We start from the raw sequence: 18,214 nt of genomic DNA, 5'->3' as shown, positions 1-18,214 counted from the left end.
ACCTGCGGTGCCATCTTGTCTAACCCTCCCCACAGATCACCCATGTTACAGCCAACTTGTCCAGGGCTGCTCGCTCAGACTCAGTTGTGGAGCCAGGGCTGGAACCCAGGGCTCTGGCATGCCAGCCGGGACAAGAAGGCTTGGGGCACTGCTGGAGAGTCCCTCTGCCCTGCCCTGCCCTGCCCTGCCCTCCCATATGCGGTGCCTGCCCGCTGATGTGAGCGGACAGCACAGGAGCGGGTGGCAGAGGCAGACGGATGCATTTGGCCGGCTGAGCTTCCTGCAGGCTCCCAGTCCTGGGCAGGCTCTGGAAAGGCAATGGAGCTGTCCCTGGCTTACCCCACCCATGTGAGCTCCTGGAGACAGGCCCACCACCAGCCTAGACCACTCAGGCTGCTCTTGCTCTTGTCACCCCTCAGCAGGGACCCCTGAGAGAAGTCGGCAGAGGCCAGGAAAGAAGGAAGAAAGAACTGAAGGTTCCAGGGAACTCGGGGGCTGGCACCCTTGGGCATCAAGGGATGGGGCAGTGCCCCTCCCACACCCCATCAGCCCCCACTCACACTCAGCAGGCAGTGAGAAGGGCTGCTGCGGCCCCCCAGCCCAGATTCAGACATGGCTAGGAGCGGTGTACACCCACGTACACATGATGTGTATTTACAGACACCAATGTGCACCTGTCTAGATACACACGTGTGTGTACATGACCAGCATACCATGTATGCACATGTGCCCACAAAGAGCAGTGCACACACAGGCAGTGAAATCCAATGTCTAGGTTCTCTGGCAACGAGCTCCCCATGGGAGAGTCTCCTGGCAGAGTGCAGGCTGGGCTCAGCTCTGGGGGAAGGGGAGAGATGGGTTCATTGGCTCCAAAGTGAATTGTCCTCCTCTGCTGCTGGGAGGGACTTGGGGAGGGGAGCAGGGCCCTCCTGCACGTCTGCTTCCCCTGCAGGGACCCCTCCTCCCAGCTGGCACTGCGGGTTGGGCTGAGCAGCCTGGTTCCTAGACTCAAAGAACTTGACATTTATATGAGGGCTAGAAGGGCCCTTAGGGGTCAAGCAAAGAAATGCCCTCAGGTTGCAGCAGGAAAAGCGAAGCCCAGAGATCCGCAGTGAGTTAGGAGTTGTCCCAGGGCTAGAGCCCAGGGTTCTTTCCAGCACAGGGAGCCGGAGCCTGGGCCCGGGGCGCTCCAGGGGGTGTTCCAGATGTGTGTTAGGACAGATCCCTGAGAGCTCAGGCTGGGCGGAGCAACAAACCCAGCTCAGAAGTGGCCAGTGGACAAGGGGTCCCAGGACTGCATCTCTCCGAGCGGCTGTTCACCTTCCAGAGACCAAGAGTCCGAGGTGCGAGTGAGCACCCTGGCTCCCTCACCTCTAGGCGGCCTGTCCTGAACCAGCCACCCCTCCCCTCTCCTGAGACGGTGAAGATGACCCAGGACACAGGAGGAGGACTGTGCCGGCCGGGCCGGTGCAAAGCGATCTCCTCTCCCGCAACAAGGCTTCCTCGGGACGTACCTTCAGGCTGCAGTGCACGGCGGACTCGGGTGGGTACACGATGAAGTGGCGCAGGGTGAAGCCAAAGCCGTCCTGGAGGCTTTTGTGCAGCAGCAGTGTCCGCGGCCCCTGCCAGGGGAGGGGGCGCCCGGAAGAGCACCCATCTCTCGGGCCCAGGGGCAGCTGTGGGAGCACAGGGAGACGGGTGAGTGGCCTGGTGACCCACAGTCTCAAGTCTGCACACTGCCTCCTGCAGCCCCGAGGACCTGACGGGGACGAGATGGGGTCCATGGGGTTCCAGGCACCCTCCTCCTCCTCAGCCCTTCCTTCCTCTCTCACACTCATCGGCCCAACCGCTCCTTCCTCTTTCTTTCCTCTCATTCCCCTCCTTCCCCCATTCCCCTCCTTCCAGAAGCCCCAGCGCCTCTCCAGCATGGCAGTGGCCCCTGCACACCCTCCCCTCAGAACGCCTTTGCCTCCGAGGAAATGACTCGCTGCCGTGGGCCAGGTGCTGGCTCAGTTCAGTCACCAGATGTTCACTCAGCACCTACTGTGTGCCAGGCGTTGGACACACAGTGCCTGCTGGTGTCTGAGCGCATTCCCGCCGCTGCACCACCTCACACATGCACATACACGTATGCAGATGCAGACACATTCACACAGGTCCACGCACACAGAACACACCGCAACATCCAGACAAGCACACTCAGTCACACAGAATCAGTCTCATGTGCACAGCACATGCCGCACATACAGACATACACTGGTCCCCCCACACACATCCTTCAGAGCAGCAAGGGGAACAGTGGGGGACTAAGAGCCACAAGGGAGGGTGGGACATCAGACACATCAGCGACTTCCTGAGGCTCAGGAGCCCAGCCCAGAGGCCTGGCTGGCTCAGTGGAACAGAGTGAGAAACCAGGTGGGGGTGGGGGACCCTTGGCTGCCCTCGGGCCCACCCACTGGGATACCTGAGATTCCCCAGGATGACATGTCTGAAGACAAGGGTTTGGGAACACAGCACTGTTTCTGGGACAAGAGGATGGACAGTGCCTGGGGAGGGGGCTCCCTTCAGGTCCCCTGCTCAGACACACAGAGGGAAAGTGAGTGACAGGAGTGTGTGCGAGAGATGTGTTCACAGGGAGGCAGGGGCCCCTTGGAGAAGCGGGGAGCCAGGGGCAGAATGCCTGGTGAAAAGCCAGGAACCCTGTCTTGGGGAGTTTTCACCCCCACCTCAGGCAGCCTGACCTAAACCCCTCAGAGGACAAGGAGCGCCTTCATCCCCACCCTAAACCGTCCTCCGCGCCCTCACTCCTCCTGGGCACTCATTCTGGGGTGAGGAGCTCCCACTTTACTATCCAGCCCCCCTTTCTTCCCCATCTAATAGCTGGAGGAAGCTCAGATCTGCCGCTCAAATCTGATACCAAGAAGTTCCATCATCTATCGGTCCACTCCCCTGTTAGCACATCTGGTGGAGGAAGCCTGCCCTGTGCCAGGGCTACGCTAGGGAACTCTGCCTGGGGCTGGAAAGATGAACAAAAAGTACGACAGAGGCAGTCCTTGCTTCATGCAGCCCCGGGGACACGGCTGGGGGTAGATACGAGAGGCGCCTGAAGCCCCGGGCAGAGGTGACCACTCTGACATGTGCGTCTGGGAAACCACCCGGATGAGGCTGTGAGCTCACTGTCCTCGCAAGGGTCCAAGCAAGAGCTGGACGACCCCCAGTCTTTGCTGGGGTCCCGGCCTGGGGTGGGAGGTTCAGTGATGGCCCCTCCGTTCCCTCCACCTGTGGCGATCGCCTGGACTCTCCCACTGAGACCCACAGTCCCGTGGGGGTCAGAGGAGAAACTTCTCTGGTAATTCTGCTGAGGCCTGAATCCCCTTGGATTTCCTATCTCTGCTGACCTGGCAATGAACTGATGGGGGAGAAAAGAGGGCCTCGGTAGACCCCCCCATTCCCCTCCTTCCAGAAGCCCCAGCGCCTCTCCAGCGTGGCAGCGGCCCCTGCACGCCCTCCACTCAGGCTCAGAACGGAGGCTGTTTGCAGGGCCCATTGTTTTGCTGGTGTCCTGGATTAGGTTTAAGCCACCAGCTGCCCCAGTGACGAGAAGTGGCTGAGACAGGTCCCCGCATGCCCCCCATTCCTCCCAGCACACATCCTGCCCGGGGCTGCCAGCTGCCAGGCCGGGGGATGGGGGGGGGGACCCTCTGGGAGGCCTGCCTGTAATCCAGGGCAGTAGGCATGCCTTCTTTCCTCAGGTCCCCTCCTCACCCAGGCACGGTGCACCCCCACCCTTATCTCAGCCTGTCCCTCTCCTCTTTCCCTTCCCCCACCCTTTCCAACCAGGCTCCTGAGCGTGGCAGGTGCTCACCCCCTGCCACAGCAACCACACTCTTGCCTGGAGAGGCGGCACGGCAGCCCCACCGCCAGCAGCTCTGGCAGCCCTGCTGTAGGAAGGCCCCTTCCCCCTGTGCTCCGATACATGCACGCCTCCTCGCCTCGCCTCCGCCGCGCAGACCCGGGACAATACTGGGTCTTGCTCTCAGCTCAGGCGGAGGAAGGTGGTAAATGCAGACGTGGACAAGGAGGCAGCAGTGAGAACTAGGAAGGTGATTAGATTGGGATGGGGTACAGCCCCCACACACCCCCAGCTCTGCTCTCTGAGATAGGGACAGAGATAAGGGACACAGAGGGAGAGGCCCAGGGGGCACGGGACATCACTAATACTTTCCGGCCCCAGGCCCTTTCCAAACGCCCCCACCCTCGTGTCAGGAAAGGAGGAGGCATCCCGAAATACCAACTGACTCTGTTAGAAGGGCGGACGGCCTCAGGGCCACAAACTAGACAGAGCTGGGCCCATGGTGGGTTGGTTGGCAAGACCAGGAACTGGGACCCAGGAGTCCGGCTCCTCCCCCCAGGAGCATAAAGAGGTCATTGCGGGGAGCACAGCGCTCACGCTGGGCACGGCGCCCACTATGATTCACACCCCACCAGCCTGGTCGATCCCCGATATCCGAAACACTGTCCCTACCCCCACCCCATTCCTGCTCTGTCCATCCTCACCCACAGAGCACTCACCACCTGCCGCCTCAGCCTCCTTCACGCACTAGAAGACCCTCGTCTGCCCCTGTGCCCAGTCCACTGCCAGGGGGTGGTACTCCTGCCTGCCTCTGGGCCAGGCCCCTGCCAGCCCAAACCCCCCAGGACCCCAGATGCCCCCAAATCTCTCCAAACAACCTGGTCCCTTCCATCCTCCCGCTGCCTGTACACCAGCAGGCTCCAGCCCCTGGAGGCCACCACCCAGCCGGGCTTGTCACCCAGCGCCCTGGGAGAGCTCTCAGCCACCACCCGCCCCCCCCCCCCGCAGGCATCTCTCCAGCTCCTCCCCCCTCCCCACTGATGGGGGGGCGGCGCGCACAGCTCAAAGATCACAGGGAGTTGGTGGCCCCTACCCCGCCCCACCTCCCCAGGAGGCCTGCCCAGGCCCCGACCCTGGCCCCGCAGCTCACCCTGGCCCGCCTCGACCCGGGCGCGTGGCGGTCGCCGTGGCTGAGGCAGGGCAGCCAGAGGCAGCGCGGCTCGGGGGCGCTGCAGTCCACCCCGACGGCGCGCTCCCAGGGCCAGCCCCCGGCGCCCGCGCGCCACACGGCGCTGCCCACGAGCGCCGCCGCCCGCGGGCACCCCCGGCCCCGACCCCGGCCGCCGCCGCGGCCCCATGGCGCCCAGGGCCCGGCCTCCGCAGCAGGGCGCGACGCTCGGGGGACCGCGGCCGCTCCTCGGCGCCCCACGGTCGGAGTTCTCGGTCCTCCTGGTGGCAGGCGGGCCCCAGGGGTCCCCGTCCGCCCCCCAGAGCCGCGGACCCTGGGCCCCGCGGCCCCGAGGGGACGGCCGGCCCGCGCGGATGGCGGCAGGACGGCTGGGGCGGCTCCGCGCCTCCCGCGCCTCCCGGCTGAAGGCGCCAGGCCCGGACACGCCGGCGAGTCGCGCAGGGCAGACGCCTCCCCCTCCGGGGCGGCCCGTCCTCGGCGCCCCAGCCCACACTCACACCCACACACAGCGCCCCCGCAGCCACTCACTGCACACGCCGGCCGAGCACTCAGTGCACACCCGGCACCCTCCCCCCCAAACTCCTGTACCCAGCCTCCTACACAGCCACAGGTGTACACATGCCCCTCACATGCATGCACACATGAACACACACCCTACCCACCATATAGACCTGCACTACATACACACATCCATGGACTGCACACCCTCCCAAACACACACACACACACACACACACACACACACACACACACACTTGCACACTCTCCCACTGTCCACATACCCCACAGAAACACACACATCAACACACTACTCCCCTCACATGCACAGTGTGTGTGGGCTCCGTTCTGTGTGCACACACACTTTGGACGCCCTCCCATCCATACATGGTCCACACACCCCACAGAGAGACATTTGCAAGCTTACCCACTGTGGCCTAAAAGCGCACCCGACACCCCCCACAAAACCACCCCGCATATGCCCCACAGATACCCACACCCCCACAAAAGCAGACAGATGCCATGCACATACCACCCAGCACACCCACTCAATACAGGCGCACGCTGCACCCATGGGCACACACCCTGCCCGGCACAGGGAGCAGCGCCCGCTCTCATCACACCCACACCAGGGTACACCCTAAGGCTACAGGTGGAGTCCCCACCATCACTGGGGGAAGTGTGACTGCCCCTCTTCCCCGGGACCCCCTTCCATTCACTGTGCCTAGAGGGGCCACCCCCAAGCTGACAATGGGCCCCGAGCTGGCCCCCACCCCAACCCCAGCATATGAGTCAGACAGGAAGCCCATGTTGATGGCAGACCCTGCCCTCCTCCCCTTCCCGGGTGGGGCTGGCAGAGGCCGTGGCGGGTCGGTATGTAATCGCTGCCTCCATTTCTATCCCACTTGGCTGTTCACACACAGTGTGCTTCTCACCACAGCCCCTCACCGTGGCCGGGCTCACTGCTGTGACCCCATTTCCAGAGAAGCAACCCAGGTTGCTATGGAAGCACCGGGACTCCAAGCCCCAAGCCCCTCACTCCAATGTTGGATCTGACTCCCAAATTCTAGGCAGCAGTCAGAGAAGGGAGGTTGGGGGCAGGGGAGGAGGCAGCCCCAGTCCAACCCAGCTCCCCATCTGGGAGTATGGGGAGGAAGACTCTAGTATTGGGCCCCTGTGGCAGCCACCCAAAGGGAGAACAGAGCAGAAGAGCTGGCTCCTCATCCCATCCGAGGATGGACAGCTCTGAAGGAGGTAGGGGAGTGACATGGAGAGGCAGAGAGGAGAGGGGTCCTGGGGGCAGAGGGAGGAGAAGTAGAGGGCCATAGGGGTGAGCAGGAGGGAGGGAGGGAGGAGAAGGGAGGGAGGAAGAAGGGCGAGAGGGAGGCATGTGGGGGCCGGAGCGGTTTTGTTCTCCTGTTTCCTGTTTGCTGCTTGCTGGGTCCCCTGTGCAGGAGCTGGACCCCCACCCCCACCCTGGCGGAAGCCAGACGGGAAGAGTGAGGCTGCCACCGGCCGCTGAGTCAGGAGGGCTGAGGGCCGGGGCGGGAAAGGACCTCAGTCAAGGGAGCAGAACTCATGACATCTCCATCAGCACCCCCACCCTGATGTCGTCAGCCACGTCAGACTCTGCGGCCCCACGCAGAGGGCCATGGCCCCGGGAGTGTCCTCGCTCGGTCTGGCCTGGTGTCCCAGCAAGCAGCCCCTAAGTCCTTCCAGACACCTAACTTCCTTTCCTTGTGCTGCAAGTCCACCTGGTTCTGAGGAAATGGAGTGACTCTCCCCCCTCATGCCCCAGGGAACCTTTCAGAGCCAACAGGTGCTGCTCTGTGTTTGGATCAAGCCCCGGACTTAGGGTTCTGTGTCCAGGGCTGTAGACATCTGGGAAATGATGAGACATGGATGATGTCCATTTCCTGCCCTCTAACTGGACAGAGACGGCAAGGCCCGGCAAAGGAGGGGGCGGCCTGGGCCAACACAAACCCACACTCCTCCCCCGCAACCCCAGCTGCCCCTTCAGGGACCTCAGGAGGGGGGCGTACACAGTAGGGCCTCCAAGGGTGTACAGAGTTTGGGTAAATGATCCTCCAGCCCTGGGGAGCCTTTCGGCCCCCTCCCCCATTTCCTCTGGGAAAGGAATGTGGGGTGGGCCCCAGAGGGCGGTGGGGGAGGGGGCCCAGGACTGGGAAATACCAGGCGTAGCTGAGATTCTATTCCGAGCCTTCCTGCCGAGTGTGAGTCCTCCTTCCCCACACCCTCCCCAGCTTCCTCCCCCCACCTCAGGAATAGCCCAGCGGAGCGGTCCCTCCCATCATCCTCTAGTTTGACCAGCTTGCAAAATCCATTCAACCTTATCTTCCTGAAGGTCGTTGGGACAGGTACTGGGGAGGGCGTCCAGTCTTCTCTCCGAATGAGATAACCATCTTTTACTGCTTCAAAGCACTTTTGCTTTATCTTATTTGACCCTTATCCTAAGAATTGGATGTCCAGGAATATTTTAATGCCCATTTTTCAGATGTAGAAACTGAGGTGCAAAGAGGAAAAGTGACTGGTTCAAAGCTTCGCTTTTACTAAGCTGGGACCAGATCCCCAAGTTCTACAGCCTAAGTCAGATCTGCTTCCACGTCCCTCTTGTTTATTCTTTAACAACCACGTCTTGAGTGCCTGCTGTGGGCCAGGTGTGGTGCCAGAGCCTGGGGCGCCCTGGAGAATAAGAGGAGTGCAGACTTAGACTTCTGTTAGCACCCCGGCCCATGAAACCGTTAGGGGTCCCCCAGGTCCGGATTCAGGCCAGAGGCAGCTGCCTTCATCCAGAACAAAGGGAGACTCTCACATCAACAGGGCCCAGGGCCCTCACCAGGGGCCCGGAGAGGGGACAGTTTGTTTGAGGGTGTGGTCAGGGGCCGCCCAGGTCAGCCCTTGAACCAGAGGGTGGCCGAGGCTGGAGGAGCAGGAAGAGGAGAGGGTCTGGGCCCCACGGGTCAGGGGATTCGAGGAGGAAAACTGATACCTTGGGAGGGCTAGTGGTTCAGGAAGTGAGGGAGAGGGACTGGGGGTCACTTTGCCTGCTCTTCCTTCTGGTTTCCCTCCCAGAATGTAGGCCCCAAATCAGGAGATAAACGGTACCCCCACCCCAAGAGAATGATCTGGCACTTCAGAAGCTTCCCATACGTACGCCCATCGCATGCCACCGAAAGCAGGTCTGTAACCACCCCACCGCCTCACACCCGGACAGAGCGAACCGCCGCCAGGTCCGGCCATCCCAGGCATGCAGGCAATGTGATACCCACGGCATCTTGCCCGCCCCCGCCTGGGCCTCCAACCCCTGACCCAGTCCCCTCGCTCAAGGGCAGCTGCCCCTCGGTCCTCCTCCACCCTTTTGCCCCATTCAGATGCCTGGTTCCCAGCATCAGTTGTGTACAATCCTGACATGCCCCAGCAGGCCAAGCTGATGAGCCGGCCCAGCAAGCCTGCATCTCCCCAGCACTCTCAATGTGCAGATAACCCCTAGTCACTGGGAGCACTTGGTATGGCCCCATGGACAGGGTGTAGTTCAAAGAGTCTCTCCAGACTCATGCTTTCCCCCTCCAGGACCAAGCTTGCCCTGAGTTAGGGTAGTTGGGACACTCCTCTCCCACCCTCAAAAAGGGCCAGAGCCAAGGAAGCCTTGGGGGGGGGGGAGGGGGGACGGGGAGGAAGCAATTCCACTGTCATCTCAAGGAGGGACCAAGGATCAGAATCACCACATTCTTCAGTGTCAGCGTGGCCCAGGCCTGAGCACATGGGCTCTGGAGTCCTGGCTGCAGACAGGTCTGAGTCACTTCTCTACCTCTTTCTGGCTGTGAGACCGACCTCCCCAGAGTTACTTAATCTCTTTGAGCTTCTGTTTCTCACCAATAAAATAGGAATTAAGTAAATTAATTGTTGGGAGAATTAAGTAAATTAAAGAAATTCCTTAGCACACACAGGCCCTGAGCACATAGTAGGCATTCAATAAATGCAAGTTTTTGTTGTTGTTGTTTTCCTTTTTTTAAAAAAAAAAAAAATCTTTTATGGCGATACAATTAACATTCACCATTATATTAGTTTCAGATGTACAACATAATAATTCAAAATTTGTATGCATTGTGAAATGATCACCACAATGAGTCTGGTTAACGTCTGTCATCATCTATAGTTACAGAATGTTTTGTTATGATAAGAATTTTTAAGATGTGTTCTCTTAGCAATTTCAAATATGCAATACTGTATTATTAACTATAGTTGCCATGCTGAACAGTACATCCCCATGACTTATTTTAGAACTGGGCGTTTGTACCTTTTGACTTCCTTCACCCATTTGGCCAACTCCCTCAATATCCCCTTTGACCCCCTTAGCCCCCCAACTCCCCTTCCCAGCCTCTGGCAACCACCCATCCGTCCTCTATGAGCTTGGTGGGGTTTTGGGTTTGGGGTGTTTTTTATTAGAATTCCACATCTAAGTGAGATCATACAGTACCTGTCTTTCTCTGTCTGACTTATTTCACTTAGCATAATGCCCTCAAGGTCAATGCAAGCTGTTTTGATTGTCTTTGGATATTTACACTCTCACACCCCCAGCCACACTCACATTGAGACAGACAACTCAGCCACATGTACACAAAGACACGGTGACACATGCAGACCCTTAGGGAGACCTGCACGGAGCCAGGTGAACCCACTCACGTGGGCATCACTGCCACCTCCCCCAGCCAACCCCCCACAGGCTCCTACATGCCCCACTTCTCCTCAAGCTGAGAGGAATCTTCAGGAGCCCCCCTTCCCTAGCAGAACTTGGGCAGGCCCAGAGCCTGGTCTTGTAGGTCCTTTGGGAGTGGGGAAGAGGTGGGCGACGTGAGACCCCAGGACGGGACCTGCTCTTAGCAGGCAAGGAACCTGGCAGAAGTGCCAGGCTGGCAGGGCCTTTCCCAGCAAGAGAGCCAACTTCCCCCTCCGGGAGGGAGGACTACAGAGGAGCATCTTTCCTCATGGTGGGAAATGAGCACTTGCGGAAAAGGGTGAGTCTGGAGCCAGCCACAAAGTAAACAGCAGGGCCATTGCCGAGGCAACTGCAGGCCAGTGTGGGCCAGGGCCCACCACAAGCCCTGTCCAACCCCCTGATTTTCTCCACTCAGCAGCCCCTGGCTGTCTCGATGCATGCCCTCCATGTGTCCATTCTGGTCTCTGGGTCTGTCTGGGACTCCCCCCGAAAGAAGGGCCTCTGCATCCTCCCTCAGATTGGGAGCTCCCTACAGCAGCATTGGGGTTTTTGTTTGTTTGTTTGTTTTGCCCCATATCCATCTAGGGCAGCGGTTCTCAACCTGTGGGTTGCGACCCCTTTGGGGGTCGAACGACCCTTTCACAGGGGTCGCCTAAGACCATCGGAAAACACATCTATAATTACATATTGTTTTTGTGATTAACCGCTATGCTTTAATTATGTTCAATTTGTAACAATGGAAATACATCCTGCATATCAGATATTTACATGACGATTCGTAACAGTAGCAAAATTACAGTGATGAAGTAGCAACGAAAATAATGTTATGGTTGGGGGTCACCACAACATGAGGAACTGTATTAAAGGGTCGCGGCATTAGGAAGGGAGAGAACCACTGATCTAGGGTCTCCCAGAGGTCACCACCTGTGTCTTTCTCCTCAGATTGGAGAATGCTCAAGGGCATGACCTGAGTCTCCCCATCAGACGGAGAGCTTCCTAAGGACAGGAGCTACTGAACTTCCAGATATAGATTTGTATTACTAGAGTGCTTTGTACATACTAGGCTCTCAATAGTTATTTGTTCATGGTGAGAATGTGGAGAAATTGGAACCCTTATGCATTACTGGTGGGAGTGCCAAATGGTTGCTGTTGCTATGGAAAACAGTACGGTGGTTCCTCAAAAAATTAAACATAGCAATTCCACTTTTGCCTCTGTACCCGAAAGATAAGAAAGCTGGGACTCAAACCGATATGTGCACACTCATGTTCAAGGCAGCATTACTCAGAAGCCAAACGGTGGAAACAACCCAAATGTCAATCAATAGATGAATGGATAAACAAAATGTGGTCTGCCCCAGCATCCATCAGTCGATGAGTGGCTAAAACAGCGATGGTACATTTACACAACGGAATACTAATCAGCTGTAAAAAAAAAAAGAGGGAAATTTTGCCCTTTGCAACAGCAAGGATGGACCTGGAGAACATTATGCTAAGTGAAATGAGCCAGTCAGAGAAAGACAAGCACCAAATGATTTCACTCATATGTGGAATCTAATGAACAAAGTGAGCTAACATGTAAAATACAGACTCGTAGACAGAGTGCAGGCTGACAGCTGTCAGGCAGTGGGGGGTGGGCTGGGGGTGGGTGGAGGGATTGAGCAAAAAAGAAAAAAAGAGAAAGAATTCATTGGCACGAACAACTGTGCAGTGATTGCGCGGGGAGGGGGGTGAGTGGAGGTGGAAGAGGGCATGAGGAATAAATGGTGATGGGAGAAACTTAAATTAAAATTTAAAAAATGTGGTATATACATACAATGGAATTTTATTCAGTCTTAAAAAGGCAGGAAATTCTGACATATGTGACAACATGGATGAACCTTGAGGACATTATGCTAAGTGAAATGCACCAGACACAAAAGGACAAATATTGTATAATCCTACTTACATGAAATACCTAGATTCATAGAGACAGAAAATAGAATGGCGGCTGCCAAGGGCTGGGGGAACAGGAAATATAAGTTACTGTTTAACGAGTATAGAGTTTCCGTTTGGGGAGATGGAAAATGTCTAGAGATGGATGGTGGTGATGATGGCTGCACTACAATGTGAATGTACTTAATACCACTTAAAAGTGGTACATTTTAGCCCTGGCCAGTGTTGCTAAATGGTTAGAGCATCTGCCGGCACATCAAAGGGTCTCAGGTTCAATTCCTGGTCAAGAGCACATACCTGGTCAAGATTAAATTCCCAGTCCCTGGCCAGGGGTGCTTGTGGGAGGCAACCATCGATGTGTCTCTCTCTCACACAGTGATATTTCTTCCCCTCTGTCTCTCCCTCTCTCCTCTCCCCTCTCTCCCTTCCATTCTCTCTAAAAATCAATGGGGGGGGAATATATATATATGTTATATATGTATATATCTCCTCGGGTAAGGATTAACAACAACAATAAAAAGGTATATTTTATGTTATGTATATTTTACCACAATAAAAAAATGACAAAGATCAGAATTCAAATGGGAAAAAACCTCCTGTTGAAAGGAGAGGAACAAGTGAGCAATCTCCCATTGGGCCCAGAAGCAAGCCGGACCCAGAGACTGTCCGGGACAGCTGGGAGCCGCCTGCCTGAGGGCCTTTCCTTCTCACCCCTCTCCTCCCCGTCGTGCCTTCTCAGACCCCTGGTTGTCATCTTTGGGGGCCCTAGTACCCCCTGCACAGGGGGCGCTCTGGGGCGGCCAGGGAGTCTGAACTTTGATACAGCCCGCCCTTGGCATTGATGAGGACCTGCCATCTATCAGGGGCTGACCGGATGGAGGCACAGTCTCTGGGGATGCCATATCCCATGGTGTCACGACCTTGGAAGAATTTTCCTATCGAAAGCGGGGCTAAGTGTGAGGTTCCTGCCTCCTGCGGGCCGACCCCGCACAGCGCACCCATAACATACGCACACGAGGGCGCACACACAGGAAGTTCCCGTTCCCACATGCTCTCTTAGGCACACACTCAAGACAAACATGCAGGCAGGTCCCATGTGCAGCAGAGCCCCCTGCTGGCCCAGCACTAGCACACTTACCGCCCTCATTCCCTCCACCCTGCCTCTCACCGCTCATCCTCCAGTCCCCTCTGCCCCCACCACACCCCAGGACCACCCCTCTCCACCTCCTCCCGGGACCAGGGTCTATGGAACCTTGGGAAGGCTCTCCCTCTGGTCAAGGAGCACTGGAGAGAGGCTAGGGCAGTGGTTCTCAACCTTCCTAATGCCGCGACCCTTTAATACAGCTCCTCATGTTGTGGTGACCCCCAATTTCATTGTTACAAATTGAACATAATTAAAGCACAGTGATGAATCACAAAACAATATGTAATTATATATGTGTTTTCCGATAGTCTTAGGCGACCCCTGTGAAAGGGCCTTTCATCCCCAAAGGGGTCGGGGCCCACAGGTTGAGAACCGCTGGGCTAGAGCCTCTTAGATCGAGTTAAGGGCAGTCGTTCCTGGAGGCAGGAGAATGCGTACAATGACTCTTCTCCAAAATCGTCATATCCATTCGGAGGCTCCACACTGGAAGCCCATTTCAGTGGAGATGGGGGGAGGGAGGGGCGAACTCGGGGAGTGGCTCTCTATGAATATCTGCCTGTTGTCTGACCACCTGGGCACAGACAACAGGTGCACCCACTGTTGTTTTGTTTTGTTCTTCAGGGGAGAGCTCAGTCCTAGTCAAGCTGAGACCACATCTCCTCCCAGGGCAGGCCCCGGCAGATTCCGAAAGTCTCCCTCAGGGCACCTGGGGCTGCCTGTGAAGAGAGGCTCTCAGCCTCACCCCTGAAACCACCCACCCCCTCACCCAGGCCCTGCCTAACCTGCCCAGGTCATCCCTTCACCCCACCTAGGAGCTGAACCTCTCCCTCACCCAGTCCATGATGCCCCAGAGGCAGCTGGAAGGGTGGAGGGGACGGTGGCTCTGTAGGGACAGCCTCCCCTGGCTCTTGCCCATAGGGGAGCTGCGGTGGTTTCTGGGCTGGGCTCTGTGGTCAGAAGAGGACAGATGGCATTGCCTTCAGCCCTATATCCTACCCCTCACCAGTTTGCCTGGCCCCATGTTAATAGTTGTTGAGTCCTTACTATATGCCAGGCAGGCTGCACATGCATGACCTCATTTAAGAGCAGAACAGCCCCTTGGGATCTCTCTCTCTCTCTCTCTCTCTCTCTCTCTCTCTCTCTCTCTCTCACACACACACACACACACACACACACACACACACACACACCATCTTGGCCCCTTGCCCCCACCCCCAGTCTGGTGCCAGGTAGGAAATGCTGGGCTAACCCACAGGAGCACCGAGGGGCTGGAGCTGGGAGGCTGGTGAGAGAGCTCACTCACTGTCCCAGGATGGAGAAGGCTGACACAGAGAAAGGGTCACACTTGCCCTCGGTACGGGCTCTGGCCCTTTCCGGCTATGTGACCTCAAGGTCCCTCAGGTTTTCTTATTTCTTCAGCTACAAAACGAAGCTGGGGATAGCGGCCTGACAAGCTGCTGGGGAGGCATTTGGGGAGCTGATAAAGGGGAGGTGTTATGGCCCCAGCCCTGCATTCCACCCGTCAGTGAGCTCTGCTTTCCAACCGTCCCAGGTCCATCGCTTCACCACGTCCGCCGCTCTGCTCCTCGCGGCCACCACTCCCCTGACAGTCCAGACTGGCTGCTTTAATGCTATGGCCACCAGACTCTGTGGGACATGCCTCCCGGCTCCCACACGCCCACCGCACCCCTTCCCTCTGTGTTCCAGCTCCCCTGGCCTCCTGCCAGTTCCTTTGAGGACCCGGCACCTTTCCAGCCTCAGGCCCTTTGCACATGCTGTTTCTGGAATGCTGTTTTCTCTTCCCCAGTTCCCTCCCTGCCTCGCCAACACACACCCTAACTAACTACTACCCACCCTGTATTTCTCAGGAGGAAAAAAAAATGTCACTGCCCCAGAGACACCTCCTCTGGGCCCCTAACCAGGGCTGGTCCCTCTGCACCCCTCACAGCACCTTGAGCTGGTGTCCATATCATTATGAGGTCATTTTGACCATCTTCCTATCCCACCCCGGGACTGTGAGTTCTGGAAGGCAGGGACCGGCTGCTTTGCTGGCTGTCAGATCCCCAGCTCCTGGCACAAGGTGAGCGCTGGGCAAACCATTTCTGGATGTGAAGGGATGAATGACCTCCTCACAGAGTCTTTGGGAGGTGTCTGCCTGGTGCTGGGGCTGCTTCAGATCTTTGTCTATTTTTTTTTTTTTTTTTTGCATCCTACCCCTTCCTCAGTGGGATCCAGATCCGGAAAGTGGGGGTGCTGGAACAAGGATGGGGAGGAGGGGAGAAGCTGCTTCAATCGCCTTTGCAGTGTCCTGGGTCCCCTCACCCCAGCTGGCCAAGTCCTGGTCCACTCAGGGCTGGCCCGCCACATCCCCAGCCCTCCTCTCGGGAATATAACCCTTGTCTCTCCCCCTCCCTCGTCTTCCCTTAACGGATCCCTGTCCTCCAGGTCTCAGCTTGACTGCTTCTGAGAAGCTTCCCGGACTGCGAGCTTCGGAGCTCGCCAGGGTCCCACACCAGTGGCAGCTCCGACTCAAGGCCAGGCACCCGGTCGGCCGGTCTGCGGACACAGGCCAGGCTCCGGGCCGCCGCATTGCAGCCTCCTTACTACCAGCTTCTCCCTGCAGGCCCGGCCCAAAGGCACGCCCCTTCTCACGGCCTCAGTTTCCTCCCGCGGACTCTAGATTTCAAGAGATGGGCAGAGAGGATGAAAGGGGGGGGGGGGGGGGAGGCACAGGGAGGGGGAGGGGAGGAGGAAAGGGGAGGCGAGAGGAGGTAGGGAGGAGCGTGAAGGGGCGAAGGGGCGACAGCTTCGGGCCAGCCAGACTCGAGAAACGCCAAGTATGCGAACCACGCCAGCCCCAGAGCTATGAATAGTGCGGCCGGCCAGGCTGGCAGCCTAGGTCTGCCCTTCCCACCTCCCCCAACAGCCCCCGCCCGCCGCCCCAGTACCCCCCCTCCCCGCCCCAGCCCTCCCCTCAACCCCCCCCCGCCCCAGCCCTCCCCCCAACCCCCCCCGCCCGCTGCCCCAGTACCCCCCTCCCCGCCCCAGCTCTCCCCCCGCCCCAGTACCCCCCTCCCCGCCCCAGCCCTCCCCCGCAACCCCCCCCGCCCGCTGCCCCAGTACCCCCCTCCCCGCCCCAGCTCTCCCCCCGCCCCAGTACCCCCCTCCCCGCCCCAGCCCTCCCCTCAACCCCCCCGCCCCAGCCCTCCCCCCAACCCCCCCCGCCCGCTGCCCCAGTACCCCCCTCCCCGCCCCAGCTCTCCCCTCAACCCCCCCCCGCCCCAGCCCTCCCCCCAACCCCCCCCGCCCGCTGCCCCAGTACCCCCCTCCCCGCCCCAGCTCTCCCCCCGCCCCAGTACCCCCCTCCCCGCCCCAGCCCTCCCCTCAACCCCCCCGCCCCAGCCCTCCCCCAACCCCCCCCCCGCCCGTTGCCCCAGTACCCCCCTCCCCGCCCCAGCTCTCCCCCCGCCCCAGTACCCCCCTCCCCGCCCCAGCCCTCCCCCGCAACCCCCCCAAACCCCCGCCCCAGCCCCGGTAGCCCACAGGGGCCAGAAAAGGGGCGGGGTCGGAGGAGGCACGCTTGGGGGCGAAGCCTGAGTGGCCGGAGTGGAGGGGTGTGTCCATGCAAATAAGGAGCAGCGGGCGTATCTGATTGGCGGGTCTTTGCCGGCCTGGGAACGTGTGCCCAATGGGCACTCAACCAGGCTCAGCGAGCGCCCGCCCGCCCGTCCTTCAGCACCGCGCAGGGCCTCCGCCCTCTTCCGCTTCCCTGGCGGCTGCGGTTCCCAAGCCCGGAGTCACCGCGGCTCAGACTCCACTGACACTGTGCCCTGCAGGCCTCGCACCCCCTCGGCCAGGGCCTGCTGCCTCCAGACACCGCCCTGCCCACCCCGGGCCAGGCCAGCCTCGCCTCCGCCTCCGCGGACTTAGACAGTTGGGCCCTTGGGAACTGCACCTGCCCTGCCTGGGGACCCCCTTTCCCCATCAGTGACCGCGGTGGGGAGCAGTCCCCAGCCCAGCCCTGCCCCTGTGTACCCCCAACAGGTCAGTCAACCTCAGCCCCACTCCTTTTTTCTTTCATTCCAGCACCATGGGCTGGGTGTCACTGAGGGCCTGGCACCTACAAGATGCTTAACAAATCTTAGTTTGGTAGTCCACAAGGGATTTTTTAAATTAATAAAAGTCTCTGACTTTATAAAGAGATAGACATGCAACAAATAAAGAGGATGCAGACCGTAGTGTTTAAAAAGTTCCAAAACAGGACTCAGAGGATTTGGGGGTTTGAATCCCAACTTGGTCCCACTTCCTAACTGTGTGTCGCTGGACTAGTTACTAACCTCTCTGGGCTTATTTTTCTGCATTTATAAACAGGGATGATCTGTTCTTCATGGGGCTGTTGTGAAGATTAAAGAGAGAGTTTGTGTGAAGTGCTCAGCACAGCAATGTCTGGCACTGAAAGGCTCAATGTTAGGACACCCAGTACTCCGGTTGTTATTATGTGGGTCTCACAAGGCAGTGCCAGGTGCTATGGGAACATACAGTTCATGAGTCAACAATGTTCAGTCATCAGGACCTGGGCTAGAAGTTGGAGATAGTTCGGTGAACAAGGCCAAGTCTGCCCTCACGGGGCTTACAGCCTACTGCCCAGAGGAGGAAGTCCCCATATATCTGAGGACTTGGGCGGGGGGCGGGGGGGTGCTTTACAGAGAAGGATATTTGAACTGGGCATTGAAGGATGAATAGGAGTTTGAGAAATAGAGAAGACAGGAAAGGCTATTCAGAGAAGGTGAAGAGATGGTGTGGCAAGTTTCTGGAAAGGGAAGAGGGTGATGTATCTGCTCCTATTCTGTCCTCTCCATC

At 58.3% G+C, this 18,214-nt stretch overlaps 1 protein-coding gene across 6 annotated transcripts in view; it reads right to left on the bottom strand.

Annotated features, from left to right (window-relative positions):
* The window catches only part of ARHGAP23 (Rho GTPase activating protein 23), a 75,271-nt gene that overhangs the window by 38,781 nt on the left and 18,276 nt on the right, over nt 1-18,214 (bottom strand). For 3 of the 6 annotated variants that reach the window (XM_059670794.1, XM_059670792.1, XM_059670796.1), the window contains exon 2: nt 1,515-1,676. In XM_059670794.1, the coding sequence (XP_059526777.1) occupies nt 1,515-1,676 (162 nt within the window). Of the gene's footprint in view, nt 1-1,514; nt 1,677-2,044; nt 2,108-5,003; nt 5,463-18,214 lie in introns of those variants that run through there. The other 3 variants (XM_059670795.1, XM_059670793.1, XM_059670798.1) reach the window with 3 other exon arrangements.

The sequence above is a fragment of the Myotis daubentonii genome, chromosome 16, assembly GCF_963259705.1.
Source record: "Myotis daubentonii chromosome 16, mMyoDau2.1, whole genome shotgun sequence".
Lineage (NCBI taxonomy): Eukaryota > Metazoa > Chordata > Mammalia > Chiroptera > Vespertilionidae > Myotis > Myotis daubentonii.
Note: the sequence above shows the minus strand (reverse complement) of the source record. Positions and strands in the feature narration are given on the sequence as shown.